The sequence below is a fragment of the Gymnoscopelus braueri genome (assembly GCF_963280865.1).
Source record: "Gymnoscopelus braueri genome assembly, chromosome: 5".
NCBI classification, from domain to species: Eukaryota; Metazoa; Chordata; class Actinopteri; order Myctophiformes; family Myctophidae; genus Gymnoscopelus; species Gymnoscopelus braueri.
Window position 1 is genome coordinate 46,029,117 of NC_137606.1, and position 24,939 is coordinate 46,054,055.

Consider the following 24,939-nt stretch of genomic DNA (forward strand, 5'->3'; position numbering starts at 1 on the left):
TGAGGCTCTGTCTGCATCATCATCATCATCATCATCTCTTTCTTCTTAACAACAACAACGACATCATGGCCTCAAACGTCAAGCGAAAAACCCGACGGACTACGAACCAACGGCGGCCTGCGGGCAACAGCAAAGTAATAAACGTAGTTTCTTATTTAGTTTTATTCTTTTAAATCGTCGTTACGTTAGTGTGTTTGATTGTTAGCTCCTGAACCGTTACTCGCTAAGTCACTGAACCATGGAGGCGATAACGTTACTTTCCATATTTAGAACCGCTCGAGCTCAGTCAAGTTCAGGGTTGTTAGTGGTGGAAGAAGTACTCACATACTTTACTTAAGTAAAAGTAGCAATACCATTTATAAAAAATACTATTTGACAAGTAAAAGGCCCGTGTTTAAATTGTTACTAAGTACAATTTGGCATCAAAATATACTTAAAGTACTCATCATGCAGAATGTCCCACTTCACAAGTTTTCAAATGTATACAAATCTTTTGAAAATAGCAGAATCTACATGCTCACACTGCATGGCATAGCAACTCATTGTGAGCTTGTAGGAGATGTAGTGAGTATGTAAAATTACAGAAATTTTCAAATACTCCAGTAAAGTAGAAATACCTAAACATTTTACTTAAATACAGTACTTGAGTAAATGTACTTAGTTACGTTACACCACTGTGGTTTGTTTTGTAAAAAGCACATTACACAGGGCTCTCAGTTTGCTGCTTCACGTTAACCACTTGTAACCCTGGCATCATCCTAACATTTTTCATAATGTATTTTTTTTCTCCAGCCTTTTCCCAAAATGTTTTAACGATTCAACATGTTAATAAATAACTGCTGTGCCAAGGGGTAACAGGATAGGTGGGCACCAAGGAAGAGTGGGCACCAAGGTGTTAAATTGGCTATTGTTTCCTAAATGTTTAAAAAATATTTGGAAAATGTTTAAAGTATACATGATTAGAATAGAACATGCTTAAACATTTGACAATTGAGGTCTAATATTTCAACTATTGCTACAAAACCTGCATATTCAGTCATTTTGGGACATAAACAAGAAGTTGAAGGAAAAAATTATGTCTGATAATGATGTACCGTGCATGTTCACATCATGTATATACTTTACATAAGGGTTAGGGTAAGGTTTTTATTTATTTTTAACATTTTGGACAAAATAGGCAATATTTCATCGAGGTGCCCAGATGTCCCTAGTACCCACCTATGCCTGTATACGTGTGAGCTTGTAGATTGTAAATTGGTTATTTTATTTTTTTACAAACTCAAGTACTCTACATACACCCCCTCCCATTCCCTCATAAAATAAAGCATGTATACTGTAATTAAACCACACACTGACTTTCTAAATGGAGCATGACATTATGTCAAACAATGTATCATGCCTGGCTATGAAAGGTCTCCTCCCTGTAAAACGGCAGCCATTCACACTCCGTAACATGTTCAGTCATGGTCATGATGCAAACAATTAAATTAACTGTTTGGAACCCAGAGAGCTTGGGTCTGGTGATGGTTAAGACTAAAATCTGGCTTTGCAAGATTCTCTCTTAAATATTGAAAGAGAAACGGAGCGGTCTGCAGGAGCTGTTTTCTTTTCTTTTGCTTATGTTATAATGCTGATTGCTGACCCGCATGTCACAATGACAAATGTGACTCTTGTACTGGCAGTGGTGGAAAGTACATTTACTCAAGTACACTTTTGAGGTAGTTTTACTTCACTGGAGTATTTCCAAATGTCTATACTTTTACTACTACTCTACTACATCTCCGAGACAATGAGTTACTTAGTAGAGTTTTATTATTATTACAAAACATACATTACCCACTTCAGAAAAAAAAAAGAGAAAAATAGCCGATCCACAAGCTCGCAATGTGAGCTTGTAGATCGAAATAGAAATGTATAAAGATTTTTATACATTTGAAATGGGACATTCTGCATAATGAGTACTTTTACTTTTGGTAATTTCGATGCCAATACTTTGTACCTTTTACTCAAGTAAATTTTTATTGCAGGACTTTTAATTGTAACAGTGTTTCTACATTGCAGTATTTGATACTTTTAGTTAAGTAAAACCTGCGAGTACTTTTTACACCACTGTATAATAGCACCTGCTATGGTGCTGATTGCTGACCCGCATGTTGCAATGACAAATGTGACTCTTGTACCCTCTGTATCTATCATTCCTGCTGTGTTCTCATTATGTTCTTTTTGCCTTTTGTATGACTGTTGTAAGTCAGTGGTTCTCAACCTTTTCAGGCTGTGACCCCCCCCCCCCCACCAAATAAGAACTGGGGACCCCCACCCTGAGAAGCACTTGGAATTGTAGTAGTTGAGGCATTACATTTGGTTTGACTCAGTTCCACAGATGACTATTGTGAAAATGGCAGATCTGCAAGCTCACAATGCCTTGTGTTGTGACTTGTGAGCCTGTAGACTGGCTATTTTCAAAATGTTCTGCCTTTCTTACATTATTGACAAATTGGCCAATGTTTGACCAGTTTTTATAGTATGGTTGTTGATTACTTTTGATGCAGTAAATCCTTTATTTTTTTGATATTAAAGTTCTTAAATTGTCACTTCACTTACAACTATTTTTTGTTGTGATCTCAAGTTTTTATTTTTATGGTCACATAGCTGGAGGTTTGGACAAGCATGTCAGCTGCACAGTACTACAACCCATTTGACAATTCCAACAATACACATTTCAATGGCTCAACAAGGGGTTCTTATTTGTCCCTCCAGTTTATTTAGCCTGTCCCCTACTCCCTACCCCCACCCTAAATGGTCCCCAGGTAAATAAAATAAATACATATATAATAATACTACGAAGAACCAAAACAAATAGTGTGTTAATTATGGCAGTCTATCAAAAATATTTATTCTGCAGGAATTTCAACTACTGAACTAAAGCCTTATCTGCTGCGGGTCCCCTCTACAAATTATCATTAAATAAATTGTGAGATTTTAAAATAAATAAATAAATCAAATGCTTTATTGGTTTTGAAATGACCGAAGGCTAAAATTAGTTAATTAAAACACAAATACTGTCTCCTTCAAATCGGTGGAGGAAATTAAGCAGCTCGGTTCTGAAAGAAAAGTAAAAAATATTTAAAATCCCACTGGAGCCAGTTGGTGGAACGATAATATCGTCTGTCGGGTGGGAACCTCATAAGTCCAAAACTGTTACTTTTCAGGATTCAAATAAAGAAATTGCAAAAGTAGCCAGATTGACAAACTCAAAACGTGTCACTTCGAGCTTGTGGATCTGCTACTTTTGTGTAGCAGATCTACTCCTCTTGTGATCAAGTAGGGCATTAATTTACGAAAAAACAGTTTGAATATGGAAATAAGAGGTTTCTGCCAGACAGTAACGGTAAGAAAGCCATCTCTTCTAACCTAACTTGTTCTCCATCTACAGGTGGTTCTTGAGAAAGTCTTGGGGCTCTCCACGGCTACGAGCAGCGGACTCACCAGTGACCCTAATTCCTCCCTCATAGCCTATCCTGCAGGGTGAGATTACAAAACAATGTTATTTCAACTAAAGAGAGGCACAACACCCTAGGCCAGTAGTTCTCAAATTGATATACATTTGGCCGCAAACCTCCCTATCTGAAAATGTTTTGTGCCAGGGACCCCCAGAAGAGAAGATTGACTTTTATAAAGCACTTTTCAAACACTTCAAGCTTTTTAAAAAATAGCAGATGTACAAGCCCGCAGTGCGCCACAAACCACCGTATAAATGGGTAAAGTGTTTAAAATGTTTGTGATGCTGTATTAACACATTTCGTTGGGGACCCCCTGGCCCCCCCCCCCCCCCACCTTGAGAACCAATGCCCTAGGGCTAGGCTGATTTTGTAGTTGGTTTTCCAGTTCAGGTGAAAAACTAGCAGATACAAATATGGCAGACTAGTAAGCAACACAGCTGCACAACAAATGAATGAGTGTTAGATTTTCATAGGTTTGTGTGCGTTGTGCAAGCATGATGGACCATATTGACACCTAAAATCTAACACCCATTATTCATTTGATTAGCTGCAGCTGTGTTGCTTACATCACTGTGTACTATTGGTACACAGTGATGTAAGCCTGCGATGTTTTTACACTGCTGTACCTTTTCACCTGAACTGGAAACCAAACTATAAAATCAGCCTAGGGTGCTCTGTCCCTAAAGGAGTAGTTCACCCCCCAAAAAAATCGTATTTTCTATCAATTACACACCCCATGAAGCCTTCTTGAATTCATGGAGATTTGTTTTTGTCACGTTCCTGAGTCAATAATTCTGTGGCTGCTCAGTAGGAGACCCTAAAAAAATCTCCATGAATTTAAGGCTTCATGGGGTCTGTAATTGATAGAAAATTAAGATTTGTTTTGGGGTGAACTACTACAATTGCTCATTATGAATCTAGAAGCTCACAGCGCATCGCGATGGGCTGTGAGCATACATGGCTATTTTCTGCTGAATGTTTGCTCCAGAATAGGCTGGGATACCGGGGTTCAAAGGGGTTAAGCACTTTGTAAACTTGGTTTAAAAAAGTAAATATAAATTATTTGTACACACAGTTGCCTCAGTTGCAGTTTTCTGTTTCAGTTATGTCATCGTCCTGCTCCACACACAGACACTTCAACAGAAGCACATCATCAGTTCTTCAAAGTATGTATCCCTTATTATTATTATTATTATTTGACAGTCATGTTGTTTAACTGTGTGTGTGTGTGTGTGTGTGTGTGTGTGTGTGTGTGCGCGCCAGGACAAGAGCTGGCTTACGGTTGTTTATTAAAATCAACTGCCGCTCCAGTCAGTGTTGTACGTAAAGTGTGTGTCCTAATGCTGCTGGGGTCTTTGTTGTGTGTTAATGCGAGCCTGTATGTGATTTGAACCTTTAACACAGGGCCTACTTTGTGTGTGTTTCCTAGGAAAACGTTCACAGCGTTGGCATTCTGTCATGGTGGACGGTATTTGGTGACTGGCGAGGTAAGAGTCATATCTGTTACAGATGGTACATTGTCTGTGTCCAAACAGGCGATACTTTTCAGGAATTGTAAAAAAGTGTTCCAATGGATCAAATGTAGTTATTATTTAGTCAGAAGCTCTACTTTTCATTAGTCAAATATTTAGAAAACTCTGACAGACTTAACCTCATTATATATATTTTTTTCTTTCATAGTAAAAAGAAAAAAGGTGATCTACAAGCTTGCAACGCGCCACAATGCTACACATTGTGAGAGACTTGTAGATCGGCTATTTTTGCTGCTTTTGCTCGACACAGCCATGAATTTAATTTGGGGGTTGAGGATGATTTACTGTAACTTTCAGTTATACAAATAAATTGCATAATAAAAATAAACTGTATGTGGTTATTAGCCCCAGCCCTACCCTAAATGTTATTTTTTATTAATAAATTGGTCCTACAATTTTATTCTGAGATGCATTATAAAGTCTTAAATCTATCTAGCCTAAACCTGCGGAAACCCTGTGATATATATTCTTTTATAATGGCCTTACAATGTTAATAGCATAACTTGTATTGAATGTAGAACATGTTGATGTGACTTGGGCTCTTGTCGTGTGTGTGTGTGTGTGTGTGTGTGTGTCAGAGTGGACACATGCCATGTGTGCGTGTGTGGTGTGTGAAGGATAGACGGCAGATAGCAGAGGTCCAGTGTCATAAGTACGGAGTTTCCTGCGTGCGTTTCTCGCCTGACGACGCCTATATCGTCTCCGTGGGGTACCAGCATGACTCGACTGTGTCTGTGTGGGACTGGAGAGTGAGTACACACACCCACAGTATCAATGACCCTGTAGTACACTGACGTTAGTGGCATTGTGAGATTGTAGGTAGACCTTCAAATGGGGGTCTGTGGCTGGCCAAATACTTGTGGGGGTCCTTGACATGAAAATGTTTTGAGAACCACTGATTTAACAAACCTTTGACTAATAGTGGGGGTGGCAGTTGCTCAGGAACTACTGTAACATAATGTATGATGTGTGTGCGTGTGTTTTACAGAAGGGGACAATTTCAGCATCCAACAAAGTATCCAGCAGAGTTTTGTCCCTCTCGTTTTCTGAGGAAAACCGATACTTTGTTACCGCTGGCAATCGACACGTCAAGTTCTGGTATCTCGACGTCTCCAAGCGAAGGGTACATAACCTATACTAGTACTTCTATACCTTACAGGACATTGCTGTACTACTGTATAATCTCAGTACAACTCTTCAGTACTACTATTTTTGTAGTACTACAGACCAATAGTACTAACATAAACCCATTTTAAATTGCAGGTCGGCAACAGCACGGTACCTCTGATCGGCCGTTCAGCGTTGCTTGGCGAGCACAAGGCCAATGTGTTTTGTGGTGTCGCGTGTGGTCATGGCCCAACCAGAGACAGCATCTACTGCATCACCAGGACAGGACTGCTGTGTCTGTTCAACAAACAGAGAAAGCTGACAAACTGGATAGACCTCAAGGTACTTGTCTGTCTGCTCAAGCACTACACAGGGCTGTCATGATGATCACGACATTTTAGTTGACTACTTAATTGCCAAAGAAATAATTGTAATTAATTGTGTTTGGCATTGTATATTGGAACAATGCCAGTCCTTTGGTCTTTGAAAATAACATTTAAATGAATTTCACCCACTTCTTTACACCTGTAAACCTGTGATGTGGCCTGTTACAATAAAGTTGATAAAAGATAAAAGGCTACTGTATCGATGCGGCAGGAAATGCTGTGTGTGCCGCATTTTATACAAAATATAATCACCTATGGTGCCGTGCATAAAGCTAATAGATGGCAGCAATGGCCAATCCACATGATACAAACATGTCAGGTCAATCAGATTACATCAAACACCTGAGCAGCATAGAGGAGGAAGAACTCTACCCCCTACCAGCAAAATTAAAAAAACATATGGGATATACTTAGAAAAGAGCTGATCTATCTGGTGGACATACAGCAATTGGCTGCGCATTAAAGTGAAAGAGACTGTTTTTGTTGCAACAAATGTCTAAATTGCCTTAGTTTAAAAAAATGTTTTATTTGTATTTATTATGAGATAAGGAACAATTACATTTTACCTTAAAGGTCTCTGTGGGCTTTATTTTTGTGCTATACTTAAGGTTTGCCTTTGCTGTTATACAGAATAATCAAGAGCTCTTGCAGTAAATTCTGTACGACAATCATCATTATTGCAAAATCCACATCGTGATACGTATTGTTTCGTGGCCTCTGTATCGTGATTTGTATCATATTGCGAGGTTGTAGGTAGGCAATACCCAGCCCTACTGTATTGATTTGTTGTGTTTTTTTTGTGTAGGTGTCTTGGGCCAGCGCTGTGTGTGTGAGTGTGGGTCGTCTGTTCTGCGGTTGTTCTGATGGGACCATCAGGGTGTTTCAAGCCGATAACCTGCAGTACATAACCACCCTGCCTCGACCACACCACCTAGGAGTTGACCTAACCCAGCCTCTGCAAACCAGGTCACACACAACCTCCACAATTACTGCTTTTCTTTTTTTTTATACTTTTACTCCCTGTAGAAACCAGCGGTACTAGAAGTCCTGCTAGGATAGAAAACCAGCAGTACTAAAAGTCCTTCTAGGATAGAAAACCAGCAGTACTAGAAGTCCTGCTAGGATGGAAAACCAGCAGTACTGGAGGTCCTGGTAGGGCTTACAACCAGTAGTACTAGAGGTCCTGGTAGGGCATACAAGCAGCAGTACTAGAGGATACTAACTAGTATATCTCTGCTGTCCGGCAGGAACCAACTCCAAAATGTTCATTTTTCAGGAAATGGAAAAAAAAAGTGGAATTAGGAGGTTTTGTTCATCATTGATAAGAACAGCTGAATGGACCTCCAAGTTCACAATGAGGTTGGAGGTCAAAAGAGGGTGGAGCCTGGAGTCAGCAAAACCAGCTAACTCCGGTAGAGTTAGCCGGTTTAGCAGAAAGTTTGAGGATCCAATGGAGTTAGCTGGTTTTGTCAGTAGCGCTTTTTAATGCTTTTCATTGGTTCAATATTTTTTACCAACACACAGACGTAAAGGGTGTTCAATGGACCTGATTTATGGAAAAAAAAATGATATTCCAGAAGATAATTCCTGTTCCTTGATGAGAGTTGAAAAGTGAGAATTTTGATAGTCCAATTAAACATTTTCTTCATAATTATATATGGTAATTGTTGTCTCTTATTCAATATCCATGTGTTGGTCTCTTATTCATTATCCATGTGTTGATCCCTTTACACTTTTTTGCCTTTTCTCTTTTCATTTCATTTCTTGTGTCTCAGCAGTCAGCTGCCAGAGGGAGGTGTCGTTGGTTATCCAGATGTCCTGGCATTATCGTTTGACCCAGTGTCCAGTCAGCTGTCCTGCGTGTATAATGACCACAGTGTTTATGTGTGGAATGTCGCAGAGCTCAACAAAGTTCTGAAAGTCTGCTCTGCTCTGTATCACAGCGCAGGTGTCTGGAACATTCAGGTTAGTCTTCATCGTCATAAAGACCAAAATCTACACGGGATGTATTGTAAAATGAATCCTTTATTGAATATACACTATATCCGTCCTAGTAGGGTATACTAATGATCACTATACATTTGGACCACCACTACAAAATGGCGTAATCACTATATAGTGCACTATATACATGGCGAGTAGGAAGTGATTCTGGACACAGCCATTAAATATATAAGTTGGTGAACTAAATTTCTTTCCCCACAGACATATCCTGACCAATCAGAAGAGTATGAGGCTCATCTTCCGGCAGGTTCCTTCCTGACCTCTTCCTCTGACAACACCGTCAGGGTGTGGCACCCAGACCTGCCACCCGACTCCATCCTCTCTAACCCCTACAGCAGGGTATGACTACACCTTTATTTATTTATCATAAAACACTGTAGTGTTATTACTAATGTACTAATCTCTCAAGAACAGATTCTGCTCTGCGTTAGAATCTGTCGTGAAGGTTCGTCAAAACGTGTGCGCACTGTGTGGGCGTGGGCGTGCCTTCAGATCAGGAAGCAGGCCGCGCTTTACCCAATCAAATGTAGTGGGCGGGATTTACGTGTCCGCTGATCCTTCCCTACTCGAAACAAGCCGAAACTAATTTAACAATAGCGTCCGCGGAGCAGACAAAACCACGGAAAGATATTCACATTTTAACTTGCTCTTTCATCATAGAAACAAGTGGGCTTATAACCAAAACGATCCATGTTCTCTGGGAGAAGTGGTGTTAGTGTTCCGTGTAGAAATATTGTTAGTGGGAATGAAAACATAGTCGCACCACCCGGAAGTGCAGCGTGAAGGTAGACTCAAACCCCGGTTTCCTTTGCGCATGTGTGCTGCGCTTTCATTGTCCCAGAGCCAACATTAGATAGCACAAACAGCAGAGGGCGCTGTTTTTCATTCTCATTTGGCTTTGGGTTCCCAGATTGCTAATGTACAAGAAGAAATCATCATGCATGCACCGTCTCAAAAACCTTGTGCCGCTGGGGGTGTATGGGGGTATATATGGAGATATATTCTGATGAAGGTCCCCTATGTGACCAAAACATTGATTAATTAATAAAGAATAGAAAAATGTGTGTGGCAGTATACAGTGTAATGTATGTATATATATTAATGTAGCCATTAATGTGGGAGGGTCTTTTATACAGAACATTACATTTAGAACAGGTGACATTAAATAAGTATTTATTTTTTTCGTAGGATCTGCTGAGGGTGGTGTATGTTGGAGAAGACATCCAGCACCTCCAGACAGAGACAGAGGATGGAGCAATGGCAGCAGCAGGGACTGAAGGGAAGGTGGGAGTGAGGGTGATGGCGGTGAGTCCTGATGGGAAATATCTGGCTGCTGGAGACCGCAGTGGAAACATCAGGTTAGTTTAACAGTTTTACTGCATGTGTTACTGCCATTTGTCATTGATTGAAAATATATTATGGCAGCATTGTGCCACAATATATGGCACAATGTGTCCTCTACTGTTGCCACTGGGAGCTGTCAACCACGTGAAACGGCAACCACAGTCTTCTACGTTTGGTCTATGGGAGCCGACCAGTAGGGATGCCCCCAAATTCAGTTGTTAAAATGGTCTGCATTTTTATCCAAAGCGCTGTGGGTTACATACACCTATTCATGTGCGTTACATTAGCACACCCAACACACTAACCAACCTGCTCATCAGGAGCAGTTAGGGTTTCAGCGTCTTGCTTAACTCTTTCATTGCCACACTTATTTCAGACTGTCGTCCCAGTGCCATGAAAAAAGGTGCATTTTTCCTCCGTTTGCTTTTTAACATTGAAGTGAATGGAGCAGCAATTGTTTGGATAGCGTTATCTCCTAGTTCCTTTGAGATAAAAAAAAGACAAAAAAATATATATATATATATAAAAAATAAAATAATAATTTTTTTCAATTTTTTTTGTTTTAATATTTTCGTCATTTCCGTCCGTGGCCATGATAGCCATAGAGCCATCGGACGGGAATTCCCGTTTTTGTCAGTTAAAGAGTTAAGGACACTTCTACATGGAGCCAGGAGGAGTTGGGGATCAAACCGGAAACATTATGGTTCCCGAACGGCCACTACCTCCTGAGCCAGTGCCGCCCCAGTGGGGTCAAAATGATGTCCTCCCACATGTATTGCAAAACCAGAACAGTGCATGTGACGTTGACTTCACCTCCCATGGAATGCTTTTTCTCCACTCATACTCCACCGGAACCAACTATTGTGTAACGGTATTCTGTGTGTTTGTGTTGCATCTAGAATCTTGGACCTCCAATTTCTAGAGGAGTTGATCAAGATAGAAGCTCATGACTCTGAGGTTCTGTGTCTGGAGTTCTCTCCTCTGTCCACAGGTAATACTACACCTGATTGATTGAATAATTAATTGACGATTTCTAAAGGTAGTAGACAGTACAACTAGTGAAAAACACGCCAAATGGTACAGGCAGTTCAACTTGTTGAAAACACGCCTAATGGTACAGGCAGTAGAACTTGTTAAAAACACGCCAAATGGTACAGGCAGTACAACTAGTTAAAAACACGCCAACTGGAGGGCAGTCTGTCTGTATTGTGCATTATTGTTGTGTGTGTTGCAGGTGTGAAGCTGCTAGCCTCTGCTAGCAGAGACAGACTGATTCACATCTTTGACATGGAGAACAACTACATTTTACTGCAGACGGTTTATGAGCACTCAGGATCCATCACCGCTGTCTGCTTCACTGGTAAATATACATAGTTATACTTTTATACTTGTTGACATGGGTGCAGTTCTACCAAAGCTGGTTAATTTATGAAGATCCTCCATCCCAATTGTAGCCACTAGAGGTGAAATCGTACACAAATCCTACAATAGTCTCCTAACTCCTAAGTGGGCGTCTGACGGCAAATCTCACGGACATCCTATGTTTACTTGTGCTAGATCCCGCAAGAGTGTTGCTGGGACAGAGAGGTCGATTTTCTCCTGATTTGTCTCTCTGCAAAAAGCCATTTTAGCATGAAAATCTTGGGAAGATTTTGTGGCTTGTGGCAATTGGGTCCAATATTTAGTTCAGTGATTATGGGGATAAAGAATGGTTCAGAAGCTGTGTTCACGTTCACTCTTCCATTGGAATTAATAATAAAAAAAAAGGCAGTGTTGATTTTCTTTAAAAGGAGGATAGTGTTAACACACCCTTACTACTTCCCCAGTACACTCAGTAATTGATCCACGGCAACTCTGTCCAACACACTTGCAACTACCTGCGAGTTTGCACCATGAAACATCATCACACCACTGTACCACTGTAAAATACTTGCCATCTGGCACTCTCTGCCAGGAGTCACTTGTGACTTTGTATTTTCTTCTGACATAGATATTTGTATTTATGTCGTATGTACAGTAACGTAATGCATTTTCTGTTATTTAGGGCAACTTTGTCGTAGTGAGATAATAAGTTGACCCTTGACCCTAGGTATATGTCCAGATATTCATATGGTGAGCTGTGGAGCCGATAAGAGTATCTACTTTCGTACAGCTGAACAGGTCAGACACTAATAATTGTATATTATTGATATGTATTTTCCCAGTTGACCAGGGTCCCCAAGGCCTCTATATAATTTCGATGAATCCCAAATCTCTTCACTGAAAATGGCAGATCTACGAGCTTGCGGAGCGTTGAGCTTGTAGATCTGCTATTTCTTGCTGAATTTTTGCCCCAGAATGGGGACATGAGTGTTAAAGTGGTTATCTCTATTCAATATTTTTTGTAATTACGGTTTACTACTTTGTCATGACTAGGATGCTAAAGGTAATGTGTTGCCAATGTATTTATATTTTGTTATTCATTCAGACAGAGGGATTTAGTTTCTCTCGGCGCCACCATGTGGTAGAGAAGACCACACTGTATGACATGGACTTGGATGCCTCCAGCACACACATAGCCATCGCATGTCAGGACAGGAACATACGGTAGGTAACTAGGCATGTGAGTGCTCTTATAGTTTTCTGCGATGTGTCGCCATACATTGACAATATTCAAAACTAGATTTCAAGTTTCAGTTTTATTTGTCAAATGCTCAACAATACAGCCAAATGTTGTATTCCAAGCTTTCCTCAACAACTTGTGAAGAACATGTAAAATAAGTAAAGACATGCAGGTAAAAGAGAAGCAAATTTTAAGTAATAATATAATCAAGTAATGTATCTCCCATAGGGTACAATTATCTTAATGGCTCTGATATATATGATACAGATTTTATATAGAGTAGCATCATCTGTGTGTGTTTATATGTATGATGATATATTTACAGGGTTTATGATGTGCAGTGTGGGAAGATGACGAGATGTTTTAAAGGCTCATCAGCTGATGAGGGAACTCTGCTGAAGGTACGAACGACTTCCTCTTTAATACTGCTAACAATACACAATTTCTAAGTTGTTACTAGTACTGTCATTAACACTGATCCTAGTTCTACTATTGTTCTCGAGGTATAATTATTTGTGCGTTTTAGTGCATATTAGTAGTAGTGAACTGTCTACTTTTCCTTTTTTCTCCACAATTTTGCAACCCAATTAGTTTTCACACAGTGCCAATTGCCTAAGTAATCCGTGGCGCTACACTCCCTCTGCCAGCCTAGGGAGAGCCCAAAGCCGAGCTCATGCCTCCTTCAATGCATGAGAGCTAACAAGCCTTCTGAACTGTCTTTATACTCCGTTATTTTGTAGTCTGTGCCATTTGTAGTTTGTTTCCAGGCACATTGGTAAGTCAGAAGGTTCTCAGTTGGAATTTCTTACCTCCACCTTCTGTGTATTCCAGTCAGTCTATGTATGCTTTAAGTGATGTCACTCAGATGTTATTTCTTCAGCCAACCATATCCCGCTGAACAGACATTTTAGCTTAGCTATTACATGTAGCGCTGCTATGTTATCCTCCATATTTAGTTGCAGGCCTTATGCTTCATGTTGTGTTCTAGTCCTTATCCTCCATATTGTGGCGTAGTCCTTGTTCTCCATAATGTTTTGCTGTATGTTTCAGGTCCAGATGGATCCGTCTGGGACATACTTGGCTACCAGTGATTCAGATAAGAATATCTGTATATTAGACTATCAAACGGGAGACTGTGTGGCCACGTTATATGGACACTCAGGTAAACTTCTGCATATTTGCCCTGCTACTTAAATGTACACTTGTGGAACCCCCATGTGAAAATGTTTTTTTGGGGGCAAGTGTTAACTCTCTCAGTGCCAATTAAATAAATAAATTATTGCGAACTTTGCCAGAATTATTTTTTTGTTTTTTCAAAAAAAATAAAAAGTGCTTAGGAAGCGAGATACAGCCTTTTTCAGTTTTAGGTTAAACAAAGAGTGGATGGAGCTGCAAATCTTCAGATGATGATATCTTGGGTTCTGAACACTTTTAAAAAAAAAAAAAAAAAAAAAACTCGGGATTTCTCGTTCTGGCACTGAGGGTATAATCCGAAAACTCGGGATAACTCGGGGTCTGGCACTGAGAGAGTTAATGTGGTTAATAGAATGGTTTTAATGTAGATGAAGGACTATTTATTGACTCACTTCTTGCCATTGTGGTTTTCATAGAGATCATCACGTCCATGAAGTTCACCGAGGACTGTAGACATCTTATCAGTGTGTCTGCAGACAGGTTAGTCTGTCACAACGTGCGTTCTACTTTACAACACTCATGTTGTGTTCACACTAACTGCTGCAAAGTGACAAGGCTACAAGCCATTGTAAATGGAAACCAGTGACATGAAGCTAAAAACTGGTGCTAATACTTGTAGCTTATGACACCCACTACAAAGCAAAAACAAATAAAGTTGAACAGCTGGCTTCCACTTCACACTAGCAGCTACAAAACAACCAAGTGTTGTTTAATCATTTCTACTCACCTTCTCAATGCACACACTTCCTGCTTTGTAATGGGGGGGGGACTAATTATTTCCTCGGCCAGTTCCCTGTTCTTTTAACGTAAGCCTTTATATTTTCCTTTTTATATTTTTCTCACACGTCGCCCCACACAGAAGTGTTTGATGGCCTTAACCACCACCAGCGACTCTGCGACAACGTAGCTTTGTACACTTGGTCGGCTTTGCATGCTTGGTCATTTTGTAGCTTCCAGTGTGAACGCACCATCATACACGCATTCGTTTTGTAGCTTCCAGTGTGAACGCACCATCATACATGCATTAATTCAAACCTGTTACAATAAAACATCTCTTTTATTTGAATGTATTCAGTGTTTTATGATCATCGTCTTCATTTGGTTTTATTGTGTGTTGTTCAGTTGCGTGTTCATTTGGCGTCTGGACCATCAGATGATCAGCATGATGACAGACAAACTGTCTGCAGGAATCAAACCCTCACCCTGCAGAAAGGAGAGGTACACTAGTACTGTACATTATCAATGATGCATTACAGTAACCTGGTCAATTAACTGTAAATCTATAGAATAGAAACCAATATTTAGAGCCCATAACAGATTTATAACTGAATAATGAAGAAGCAAGGTTTTCGTTATATATTTTTTCTTATGTCTCCAAATCGTCACAAACAAATTCCTTATTTTCTTTTAGAAATTTCGACTAAATTAATAATCTGAATAACCACTTAAAGCAGCACTATGCAACTTTTTAACAACTAAATAGCATATGTACTGTACCACAAAATTATGAGGTTACATGTTAAATATTGATCAGTTACATCGGCCAGCCCTAACTACAGTATCCTGCCATGGAAACCAGATGAATATGCCATCATAACTGGCCAGGCTAATCACTACCACAGGCCAGAGCCATAAAGAGTTCTGACACTAGCGTCGACTCCCATAGTAAGAATGGAATGCGGAAGTGCTCTGTATCTGATAGTTCCAATGTTTGGAACTATAGCCCATAGGAGCCCGCTTTGCGGCGAGATCAAAGCGTGTCGTTACTCTCTTTTCTACACTCTGCCACAGGCTAGCCATGCCAGGTATCGGTATCCAGCACACTACATTGTGTAGTACAGTACATTAATAATGAAAATGTGAATATAACTCTTTGTGTTCGTAGGAGAGAGACCTTCATTGTCAGCCAGCTGTCTCAGACAGAGGAGGAGGAAGACATGTCTGTGACTCTAGATGAAGAGTTCAGGAGTGTGACTCCTACTCAACTGGATCTGACCTCAGGTCAGCCTCTGCGTTAATTTTAGCGTTAATTGTAGCCTGTGTACATTAGAATGACACGGGCACCGGCAACGTATTTTGTATTTTTAAGTTGATTCGTGCCATTTTGAAATGCGTTGCTGTTGCTTTTCAAAATATCCTTGGTTCAGATCAATTGCTGAACCCACTAAGGAGAATAACATGTTCAGACAGTGTTTTGTAAAATTAAGTAGGATAAGTCGCCAAAAAAAAATGTGTCCCCTGTATTCTTGGGGTTATGCTGACTGCAATGCACACATAAACACTATATAAATTCCCCAAATCGTCTAGTTATTAACAAAAGGTTTTTGGTTATGTTGTAGATTTACCACCACCTCTAGAGACCAACAAGAAGATGCCCATGTGGTTTCGTAAATTGGTGAGTCCAAGCTGGTCTTCCTACTAACAATGTACTCATGCATACATGGTCAGCAAGGTAAACTTGGTTTAGATCAGGTGATGGTGTGTTTATTGGTTTGTGTGTGTGTGTATATAATAGTGGTCTGTTTAATAGCCGTCGGTGTGTTAAGACTAGATCATTTTATAAGAATCTGGTGATCTACTAATCACGGTACAGGGCTTACCATTAAATACATTGTGACAGTATGATATGCTCCAAACTCAGAATGTTGTGAGACACGTAGTGTGTTGTCATTCAACAGAACAGTTGAATGACACATAAATGTGTGTTAAGACTTGCATCAGTGCCACTGATGTAGACGACGATGGAGAACAAGGACTACGCCACTGATCATTTGTCGTCCTCAAAGGCACCTTTTCCACCGGGGTTGCACCGGTTGCGTTCTATTTTCTTGCCTAATTCAGAGTTTTTCCACTGAAAATGAATTGGTTCAGAACCCTAAAAGTTTGTTTGGAACTGGAACCAAAAAAAGACTAGTTTTTTTTTCTTGCCCTGAACTGGGAACTGAGGATGTGAACGAGCAGTATTTAGCGCGTCGACGTGTCGCAGGCATTTATCGACAGGTCGATTGTTTTTTTTTGTTTTTTTTTTGGCTGCGCAGCTGTTGAGAGGAGAGCGCAACCTGAGCTTTCCTCTAAGTACTGCATCTTGTACATCTTACGGAGCGTTCCGGTTACCTCCAGCGAATGCAAGAATGCTTGCCCCAAAATATGGTCGCCCCGGATCAAATCCCGCGACCTGGGAATAACGGTCACCACCAGGTACTCCTAAACATAACCTCAGTAACAAATAGGGGCGAGTGTGTTTTGGAGCGATCTGAACCTCTCTCGTTGCGCTGTCATTGTTTGGCGACGGGGCACAGTGTATTCTGGAAATGCCATCAGCTCACGGAAGCCTTTCCCCTCGACAACGCTAATGGGCATCTTCGGCTATCATCTTGCTGTCAAACCAGTGATCTTTTCTGCCCGCCGGTCATCCCAATGGCGGGGTTTTACGGTGAAGTATGCTTTGCTTGGGTGAAGGCTTTGGATGTCTTGCTTCAATGTGATTTGACATCACTGATGTATGTTGATGCGCATACTTTGTACTTTATACATCGCACTACTATGTGAAGCTGCCATTTTTCAAGCATGCACAAGCAGAAGGTAAACAAAACTAGTCAGCGTACACACGACCAGACCGGACATGCACTTGACTAGAGCAGCACAGACGCACACACTGTTTCCTCTCCCATTTTGGAAGACATTTTATCATTTTTTACATTTTGAACAGTCTTAAAAACTGTAAAAAAAATTATAAGCTATTAAAAAAGAAATGAATACGCCCTGAGTTATGGGGGTTCTTGAAATTAATACGTTTGAGAACCACTGGCATCTCTCATACAGTGTGTGTGTGTGTGTGTGTGTGTGTGTGTGTGCGACACAGGAGGCCTCGGGGGAGAATACTGCCTCTGTTGTCCCTGTGGTCAGATCAACCCCTGAGCAGCCCCACTCCCCACGGGGCAGGTGGGAGAGACGGAGCTCTCCGTTGCCTATCTGGTCGCATGGCGCCTCCCCCTCACCCCATACCATGGCCACGCCGGTGGAGGAGGAGGAGGAGGAGGACGACGTGAACTTTCACCCTCACAGTCTGGACGCCCTGCTGAGAGAGCAGGACTGTGGTGAACATGATGAAGACAAGGTATTCATGGTATTGGTGTAGTAGTTTTAATAACATTGACTTAGAATATAATTTTTTAAACGATGATTATCGATATAATGTTTAAAACGGTGATAATCTCAAAAAACTGTAGTGATGATCAGGGCCACATTCCAATTTGTAATATAAGGATGAAAATATGCTATCACTGTTTTAAACACTATATGGAGTGGATGGAGCACACTGATCATGTTGTTTGACTGGTTTATTTGATATCAGAGTGAGATTATCCATTAATGTACAAAAGCATTATTCAACCTGTTCTGTTGTATTGTTCCGCATGTTTTTTCACTTTATTGTCCATGCCTAACAGAAACAAACTTTTCAGTATTACCCGTATTGCTTCCAAGATTATCGGATTTCCCACACCCACACTTTCTGATATGAACAATAAGGCCATTACACACTTTCAATAACAAATAATACTGATCATTCCCTGTATCGTTACTTCGACATCATGCCATCTGGGCGAAGACCAGAACCTTGAAGTGGGAAAAGGTTTGTTTTAGCAGGAGTTTTATCCCCTCAGCCATTACATTAGTCATTTAGCTGACGCTTTTATCCAAAGCGACTTAAATAAGTGCATTCAACATAGGTAGGCAAGGAAACTACTAATCACCTGAAGTTTTAAGTGCAACAAGCAACTAGGAGTATGCCTAGCGCTAAGGCATTGCGGCATTAAACAAACTTCCCCGTCGATAGTCGATGTCTGTGTACAGTGGGGGACCTCATGTATTGTCTTGGTCATATGTTGTTTTGTGCTTTCTGGTGTGTTATGTGTTTGTTTTTGAACAGACTGTGAAGGACAATAAAGATTATTATCATTATTGATCCGGTCTGATCTGTTGCCCTGTTATCAGTGGTGGAAAGTGACTAAGTACATTTACTTAAGTACTGTACTTAAGTACAATTTTGAGGTATTTATACTTTACTTGAGTATTTCCAATTTCCAATACTTTTACTTCTACTCCACTACATCTCAGAGGCAAATATTGTACTTTTACTCCACTACAATTACTTGAAAACTTTAGTTACTAGTTACTTTTCAGATATAAACTATGATATTATAAAACATACATTAACCACTTTAGCCCTATTTTATACCTAGGCTATTTGAAAATAGCCGATCTACAAGCTCACAACGCGTCGCATCGCGACGCGTTGTGAGCTTGTAGATCTGCTATTTTCAAATATTTAGTACTTTTACTTTTGGTACTTAAAGTACATTTTGATGCCAATACTTTTGTACTTTTACTCAAGTAAATTTTGAATTCTGGACTTTTACTTGTAACGGAGTATTTTTATATTGCAGTATTGGTACTTTTACTTAAGTAAAGAATTTGAGTACTTTTTCCACCACTGCCTGTTATTCATATAGGCATCATCATTGCCAACCAATGAGGAAGGACTTCCTGCTTGTCATAGGAGAGACTACATCCTGTTTCCTTCCCGTTGCTCTCCCCACTCAGCTGCTGAAGGGTGAGGCTGTTATGATGATCTACCAGGTAGATTCTACCTCACTAATGACACATTCACACCAGCAGCAGTATCCTGCTTCCAAGTTCTGAGAAAGTGGCGTGGTTCAGTGCATTGTCTGTGGCTGTGGTTCCCAATTTTTTTTTTATGTCAAGCACCCCTAAATTGATATGTATTTGGCTGTGGACCCCATCTGAAAAGGTTTTTTGCCAGGGACTCCCAGAAGCAAAGATTTGAGTAAAAAAATATATAAATGATATACTGTATATTTCAAGAACTTGCAAAATTGTATTAAAAAAATTTGATCTACAAGCTCATAGTGTGGCACAACACGCTATGAGCTTGTAGATCTGCTATTCTTAATTTAAAACATGGTTAAAATGATTGTGACTCTGTTTAAATGTTTTGATGCGGAACCACTGGTACTGCCCTCCCCCCCAAGCACCCCTGGGGGTCCCTGGATCCCACTTTGAGAACCAATGGTCTATGGCAGTGGTTCTCCAAACATTTTATGTCAAGGACCCCTAAATTAATATGTATTTGGCCGCGGAACCCTACCTGAAAGGTTTTGTAGGGACCCCATAAGAAGAGATTTGTGTGTTAAACATCTTCCAAATTGTTCGCAAATTGCTGTACGGCGAGACGGAAGTGGCAGCCAACCAGAAGCCCGCTGTGGTCTGAATCAGGTGTTGGCTCACTCGGTGTACACGCAAATGTCCACATCACCTTGGTGGGTGTTTCAGACGCATTGTACACACTCATTTAGCAGAGGAACGCAGCTGTAGAAATGCCACTGCTGGAGTGAATTTGGTGTAATGACAACCTGAAGACAGTGTTTCATTTTCCGTAAAACCCACTGGGGCACAATAATGACACTGTGTGTGTGTGTGTGTGTGTGTGTGTGTGTGTGTGTGTGTGTGTGTATATAAAGGGGATTTGGTGTCCAGGGTGCTCCTCAGATGCCCCAGAGGGAGGTACCTCAGCCCTTAGGGGAGGAGTTAAGCCCAGACTCCGCCTGCTGTGTTAGCTCCACCGCCAACGACGGTAAGTCTGCATCTCCCATAATGCACCTAAACAAAAATAGCCAATGCTAAAATCTTGAAAGTGTGAGAACTACTGATTTCGAAGGCATTTGTAGAATCAGTAGACAGAAATAAGTCTTAAGGCCTTTGCAGACGGGGTGCGATTTTTCGCATGGAAAAAACGGACAATATAATTTTTAAAAGAACACATGGTTCTCTATGACCTCATGCACACCGGCTCCGAATTTGCCGTGCGGCAAGGGGCTGCGGCGATGGTTTTTTTTTCCCCAATCGAACCCAGTTCGATTCGTGCGTCTTTTCGCATGCGGTAAAAACTGATTGAACAATCGCCCAGCAAAGGCCTTTAACACATTGAATGCCAATCGCGTAGATCTACGCGAACCTATTTAAAGCCGCAGCGTGCCAGTCGCGTAGATCTACGCGAACCGCCGATTCCCATTGAAAGTGCCCCAGTTGCACTTTCCGAATTTTTTTGATCCATTTCCGTTTCCGGTTTCCGGTCGGAAACGGAATTATTCGGGTTCCGGTTTTTTCGATCGTATCCGCTTCCTGTCTGGGATCCTGTTTAAAACTCGATTTTCTCGGTTGTTGTTTTTCTCCTCGCTGATCACTGTTTACCGTTGATCGGCTGTATCTTCAAGATGGCGGCTCGCATTTGGAAACTGTTTTCGCTGGCCGTTTCTCACGGATCCGTTGTGTGTTTAGAACCAAATGAACGCGCACTTTTAACTTATTTAGCGAGGTCTGTGGCGACATGAAAAAAACAAAAAAACAACAATAAAACGCTGGCACTGGTGAGTACATTATGAGATTAAACTCTGGCATGGAATGTGTTAATGGGCTAATATTTATAGGATTCCAGGCATGTTACAGTTTTTTAAATGTATCTTCGCTCAGCAGACTGTCTGAGTCAAGGGAGCTCCACAGAGAGCTCAGGATGTCTGGAGGACGACAGAGATGTTGTGCTGAGGAAACATTTTGAGGATCTGTGTGATGAGAGCGGTACTGGAGGTACGATCTATTACTTATGATTGCCCCACATTGGTAGACTTTGTGCAGTGGTCTTTTGTTAACCTCGCCTGTCTTTGACCTTTTCCTAGACACGTTTGACACAGACCTGAGGAGTTTGGAGTATGATGACGGGGACAGGAACTTCCTGAATCCTCGTCTGAGTATCTCGGCACGCTTCCTGTCCCGCTTCCACAACCGGCTGAGGTCAACACACACCTTGTTTTTGTTTTAAATTGCTGTCTGTTTAGTTATTTGCTGTCTGTGTTTCTGAACAGAGATCAACATTTTAGTACACCGGTTGTCTTTACAGGCTTAAAAACATTTCTAATAAAAAGTCGATTTTTAACCGACCAAGAAAAAGTGATCTAGTCATTTTGCTTCTCCTGTTTACATTACTGCAACTCCTTTACACTGGTCTCGCTTAGAGAAACCTTTCCTGACTGGAATCCTTTACAGACTTGTCTTACTTAGTGAAACGAGTCCACACGACAGCTAGGTTTTAAAACGGAACCCTGACTGATCTTACTTCCTGATTATAACTAGTCGCAGCCAGGCTTTAAACCACAACTAGAAGATGATTATAATTATTATTATGCCTGATGTTTAACCCCTAAAGAAGTTCAAAGTCTTCACTTCCTCCTTCCTATTTATAGGGTAGGGACAAGCCAAGCTCCGTCTTCTCTGCGCCTCCCCTCAGTTATCTTAGAGGAGACCAGCGAGACAGAGGTTCAGCCAGGGAATGTCCCTCGTCTCTCATCGTCCCCTCAGCTTCCTCTCCCGTGCAACCACAGCTCTCCGTCTGCCCTCCATCTGGATCGGTCTTCAAGGTAACCAAACGGAGTTGGAGCATTTTCAGTCTAAATTTTAATGAATGATTCATTCGTTCAATGAAAATATTCATTAAACCTATTGATGGCAATAAATCCAATAGGAATTTTTACAATAGACTAAATTGATTACCGGTAGTCTGATTAACCACTTAAGCAAAATAGCCTAAAATCTACCACCTCACAATGTGTCAGATCTGCCCATTGATTGATTGGAGTTCATTGATTTTTGATTTGTCTAATTTCTAGTGGTCCATTGCCAGAAGTCCAGAAGTCTGAGCTGTGTCAAACTATGCGGTCACCATGCCAACCAATTCTGCCAACGTCTCCCGACATGAAAGAGTCGGCAGAGGCAGACTACAAGGGGAGGCGGAGCACCAGCAGCCTACTCGGCCCCACCCACGTGGCTTCTAGCCCTGCCCATGTGGCTTCTAGCCCTGCCCACATCTCCAATCGCACCTTTAGCGCCTCCTCCACAATGTCTCAGGCTTCTAGCCCTGCCCACATCTCCAATCGCACCTTTAGCACCTCCTCCGCAATGTCTCAGGAAGACCAGACGCTCGTCTTCGATGAGAACGCCACAGGTAATAAACATAGAAAGAAATATTGGCGGGTAGATCAGGCTGATATTATGTTGATATATTAAATTTGTTTCTATACTAACTTAAAGTGATTCTGAACTTTGTTAGAACCCTGGGTTGTACAGCGAACTGGACAGTGATATAAGTCCAAATATTTGCTATCATTATCTGTTGCTTCTGTAATCAAGGAATCGGATTCATTCTCATTTTGTGGCAACGCGGGTCTCACAATTTTAGAACATATTCAAATGCAAAGAAAGTGGATCCTGCCAATATAAAATCAGTATTGGTGTAACAATGATTAGAGTAGACAAAATCGGCGGAAAACGATAACCTATCAGGACCTATCATAAATTGGCAGAATCTGTTTAACTTTTTGTTTGTTCCATAAATTTTTTACCTTAATCACAAAGCGAATGTCTATTGCTGTGTATATGTCTTGTGTATTTCTGTGTTGCTCCGATGTGGTTTTGTGTGTTGCTCTGTTTGATGTCGTTGCGTTGTGCATTTGTTTTCTAATGTGCAAATCATATGCATGTTTTGTTGTGTATGGTCTGATTTGTATAATGTTTGTGTCCTGTAGAGGAACCAGTCGGTGTCCAGCGATGTCAGCTCGCCATTAACGAGTTGACACGTGCTGTGAAACAAGTGCTCGAACTGTACGAGCAGGTAAGCCTCTCACAACACAGCCTCAACACACAGCCTCAATATACAACCTCAACATGCACAGCCTCGACATACATTCTCAACATACAACCTCAACATACAACCTCAACAGCTCAAAATACCTATTAAACAATTGCCCTCAATAATAAAACATTGTAATCAAACATTATATTCAACCCACCCACTGTATCGGAGGAATTACTGTGTATATTTTTAAGCACATTGAGTTTACATTGTATGAATGTACATTACAGCATGTACAGTATGTATTTGCTATATAAATGAACATGGGAGAGGGACATCTACAGTTTTCGGTTGAGCACATGCAGAAGCTGCAAAGCAAATCACCTTGATGTTTTTGTAGATGATCAAAGACACAAGGGCTGAACACAATTCATTGGGAGTATTATATGTTTAAGTTAAATATTGCTTTAACCCATTAAAACCGGGAAAGCATCTGTCATTTTAGATTCTAGCTTTGTGTGTCACAATTTTTCAAAAATAGCAGATATACAAGCTCATAACCCGTTGCTTCGTGCCACTCTAAGAGCTTGTAGATCTGCTTATTTTTATTTTTTTGAGAAAAGTGAACATTTTTAACTCAAATCATTGCTTCTGGGGGTCCCTGGAACAAAAATATTTTCAGATGGGGGTCGGCGGCCAAATACAAATAATTTTGGGTGGTCCTCGACATGAAAAGAGTACCACTGATGTAGAAACATGTTTTTCAGAAAACTGTTAGGTTTCATATATTTTTTTCGGGTCTTAATGCATTAATGTGTGTGTCGTGTAGGTGAGGAACTCGGAGCAGCACAGCCAGATTGCCTCCGACCTGAAGGGGGCGATCTCTGGCGTCCAGTCACAGCTGTCCTCCGTGTCTCCGGCGGAGTTGCCAAAACGTGAGGAGACGACTCAGCTGGAGACCATGTTGAAATACTCCACAATGTTGGTCCAGCACTTCCAGAGCAAACTGGACGGTTAAAGGTTAGCAGGTGAACTCTGAGAATTCACCTACTGGTACGCGTCAGTGTTGCCCAGTGTTGGGCAACAGGTCGCCCGCTAGTGGTGACATCTGGCCCGGCAAATGATTTTGTTACAAAATCGACAGTCCCACGTAATAGGCTAGTGATTCTCAAAGTGGTGTCGTGGGACCCCAGGGGCTTCCAGGGGGTCCCAAGATAAATTGTAGTTTGGAACTAAATGGATCCTTAAGAGGTCTGTAACTGCAAGAGTGTACAAATGGCTTTTGTATACTCTAGGAGTTATGGGGGTCTGTGACCTATATTTGCATACCAAATGGGATGTGTGAGTGTTTGCTATTTTTAAATTATAAGACTGCTATTCTTTGTTACTCCATATTGATGTGTACTGTAGACGGATTATTACAAAGACTACATAAAATCTACATTTGCATCCACTCGCTGACCGCTGTTGTACATTATTGTAACGTTATATTGTTCTTTATTGTTTCTGTTGTTATTACACTTTCTTTTCCCTGTTCATTTTCGTCTGTCAATAAAGTTTTTTTTAA

The 24,939-nt window shown here is 40.9% G+C and overlaps 1 protein-coding gene across 2 annotated transcripts; it reads left to right on the top strand.

The window, feature by feature from the left end:
- wdr62 (WD repeat domain 62) lies at positions 1-24,939 on the top strand. 2 transcript variants are annotated; one of them, XM_080427784.1, is made up of 30 exons: positions 1-134; positions 3,434-3,525; positions 4,604-4,666; positions 4,930-4,987; positions 5,611-5,781; positions 6,021-6,155; positions 6,296-6,481; positions 7,331-7,491; positions 8,304-8,490; positions 8,731-8,868; positions 9,718-9,887; positions 10,773-10,864; positions 11,108-11,233; positions 11,963-12,033; positions 12,341-12,459; positions 12,801-12,876; positions 13,526-13,637; positions 14,086-14,149; positions 14,792-14,887; positions 15,555-15,670; positions 16,009-16,064; positions 17,532-17,795; positions 19,183-19,283; positions 20,212-20,324; positions 21,224-21,334; positions 21,424-21,538; positions 21,988-22,161; positions 22,411-22,745; positions 23,326-23,411; positions 24,202-24,939. In XM_080427784.1, exons 1-30 carry the CDS (start codon positions 66-68, stop codon positions 24,388-24,390), a joined length of 3,846 nt encoding a protein of 1,281 aa, XP_080283910.1. In that variant the 5' UTR covers positions 1-65; the 3' UTR covers positions 24,391-24,939. The 2 variants fall into 2 exon arrangements, with proteins under 2 accessions (XP_080283910.1, XP_080283911.1); XM_080427785.1 differs by having other exon boundaries at positions 17,532-17,786.

What these genes read in the sequence shown, in the direction of transcription:
- wdr62 (XM_080427784.1), top strand. Translation starts at nt 66, where the DNA reads ATGGCCTCAAACGTCAAGCGAAAAACCCGACGGACTACGAACCAACGG. An exon ending in CACCGCTGTCTGCTTCACTG is followed by an intron (nt 11,234 to 11,962) that starts GTAAATATACAT and finishes CCTTGACCCTAG; the next exon opens with GTATATGTCCAGATATTCAT. An exon ending in TGTCAGGACAGGAACATACG is followed by an intron (nt 12,460 to 12,800) that starts GTAGGTAACTAG and finishes ATATATTTACAG; the next exon opens with GGTTTATGATGTGCAGTGTG.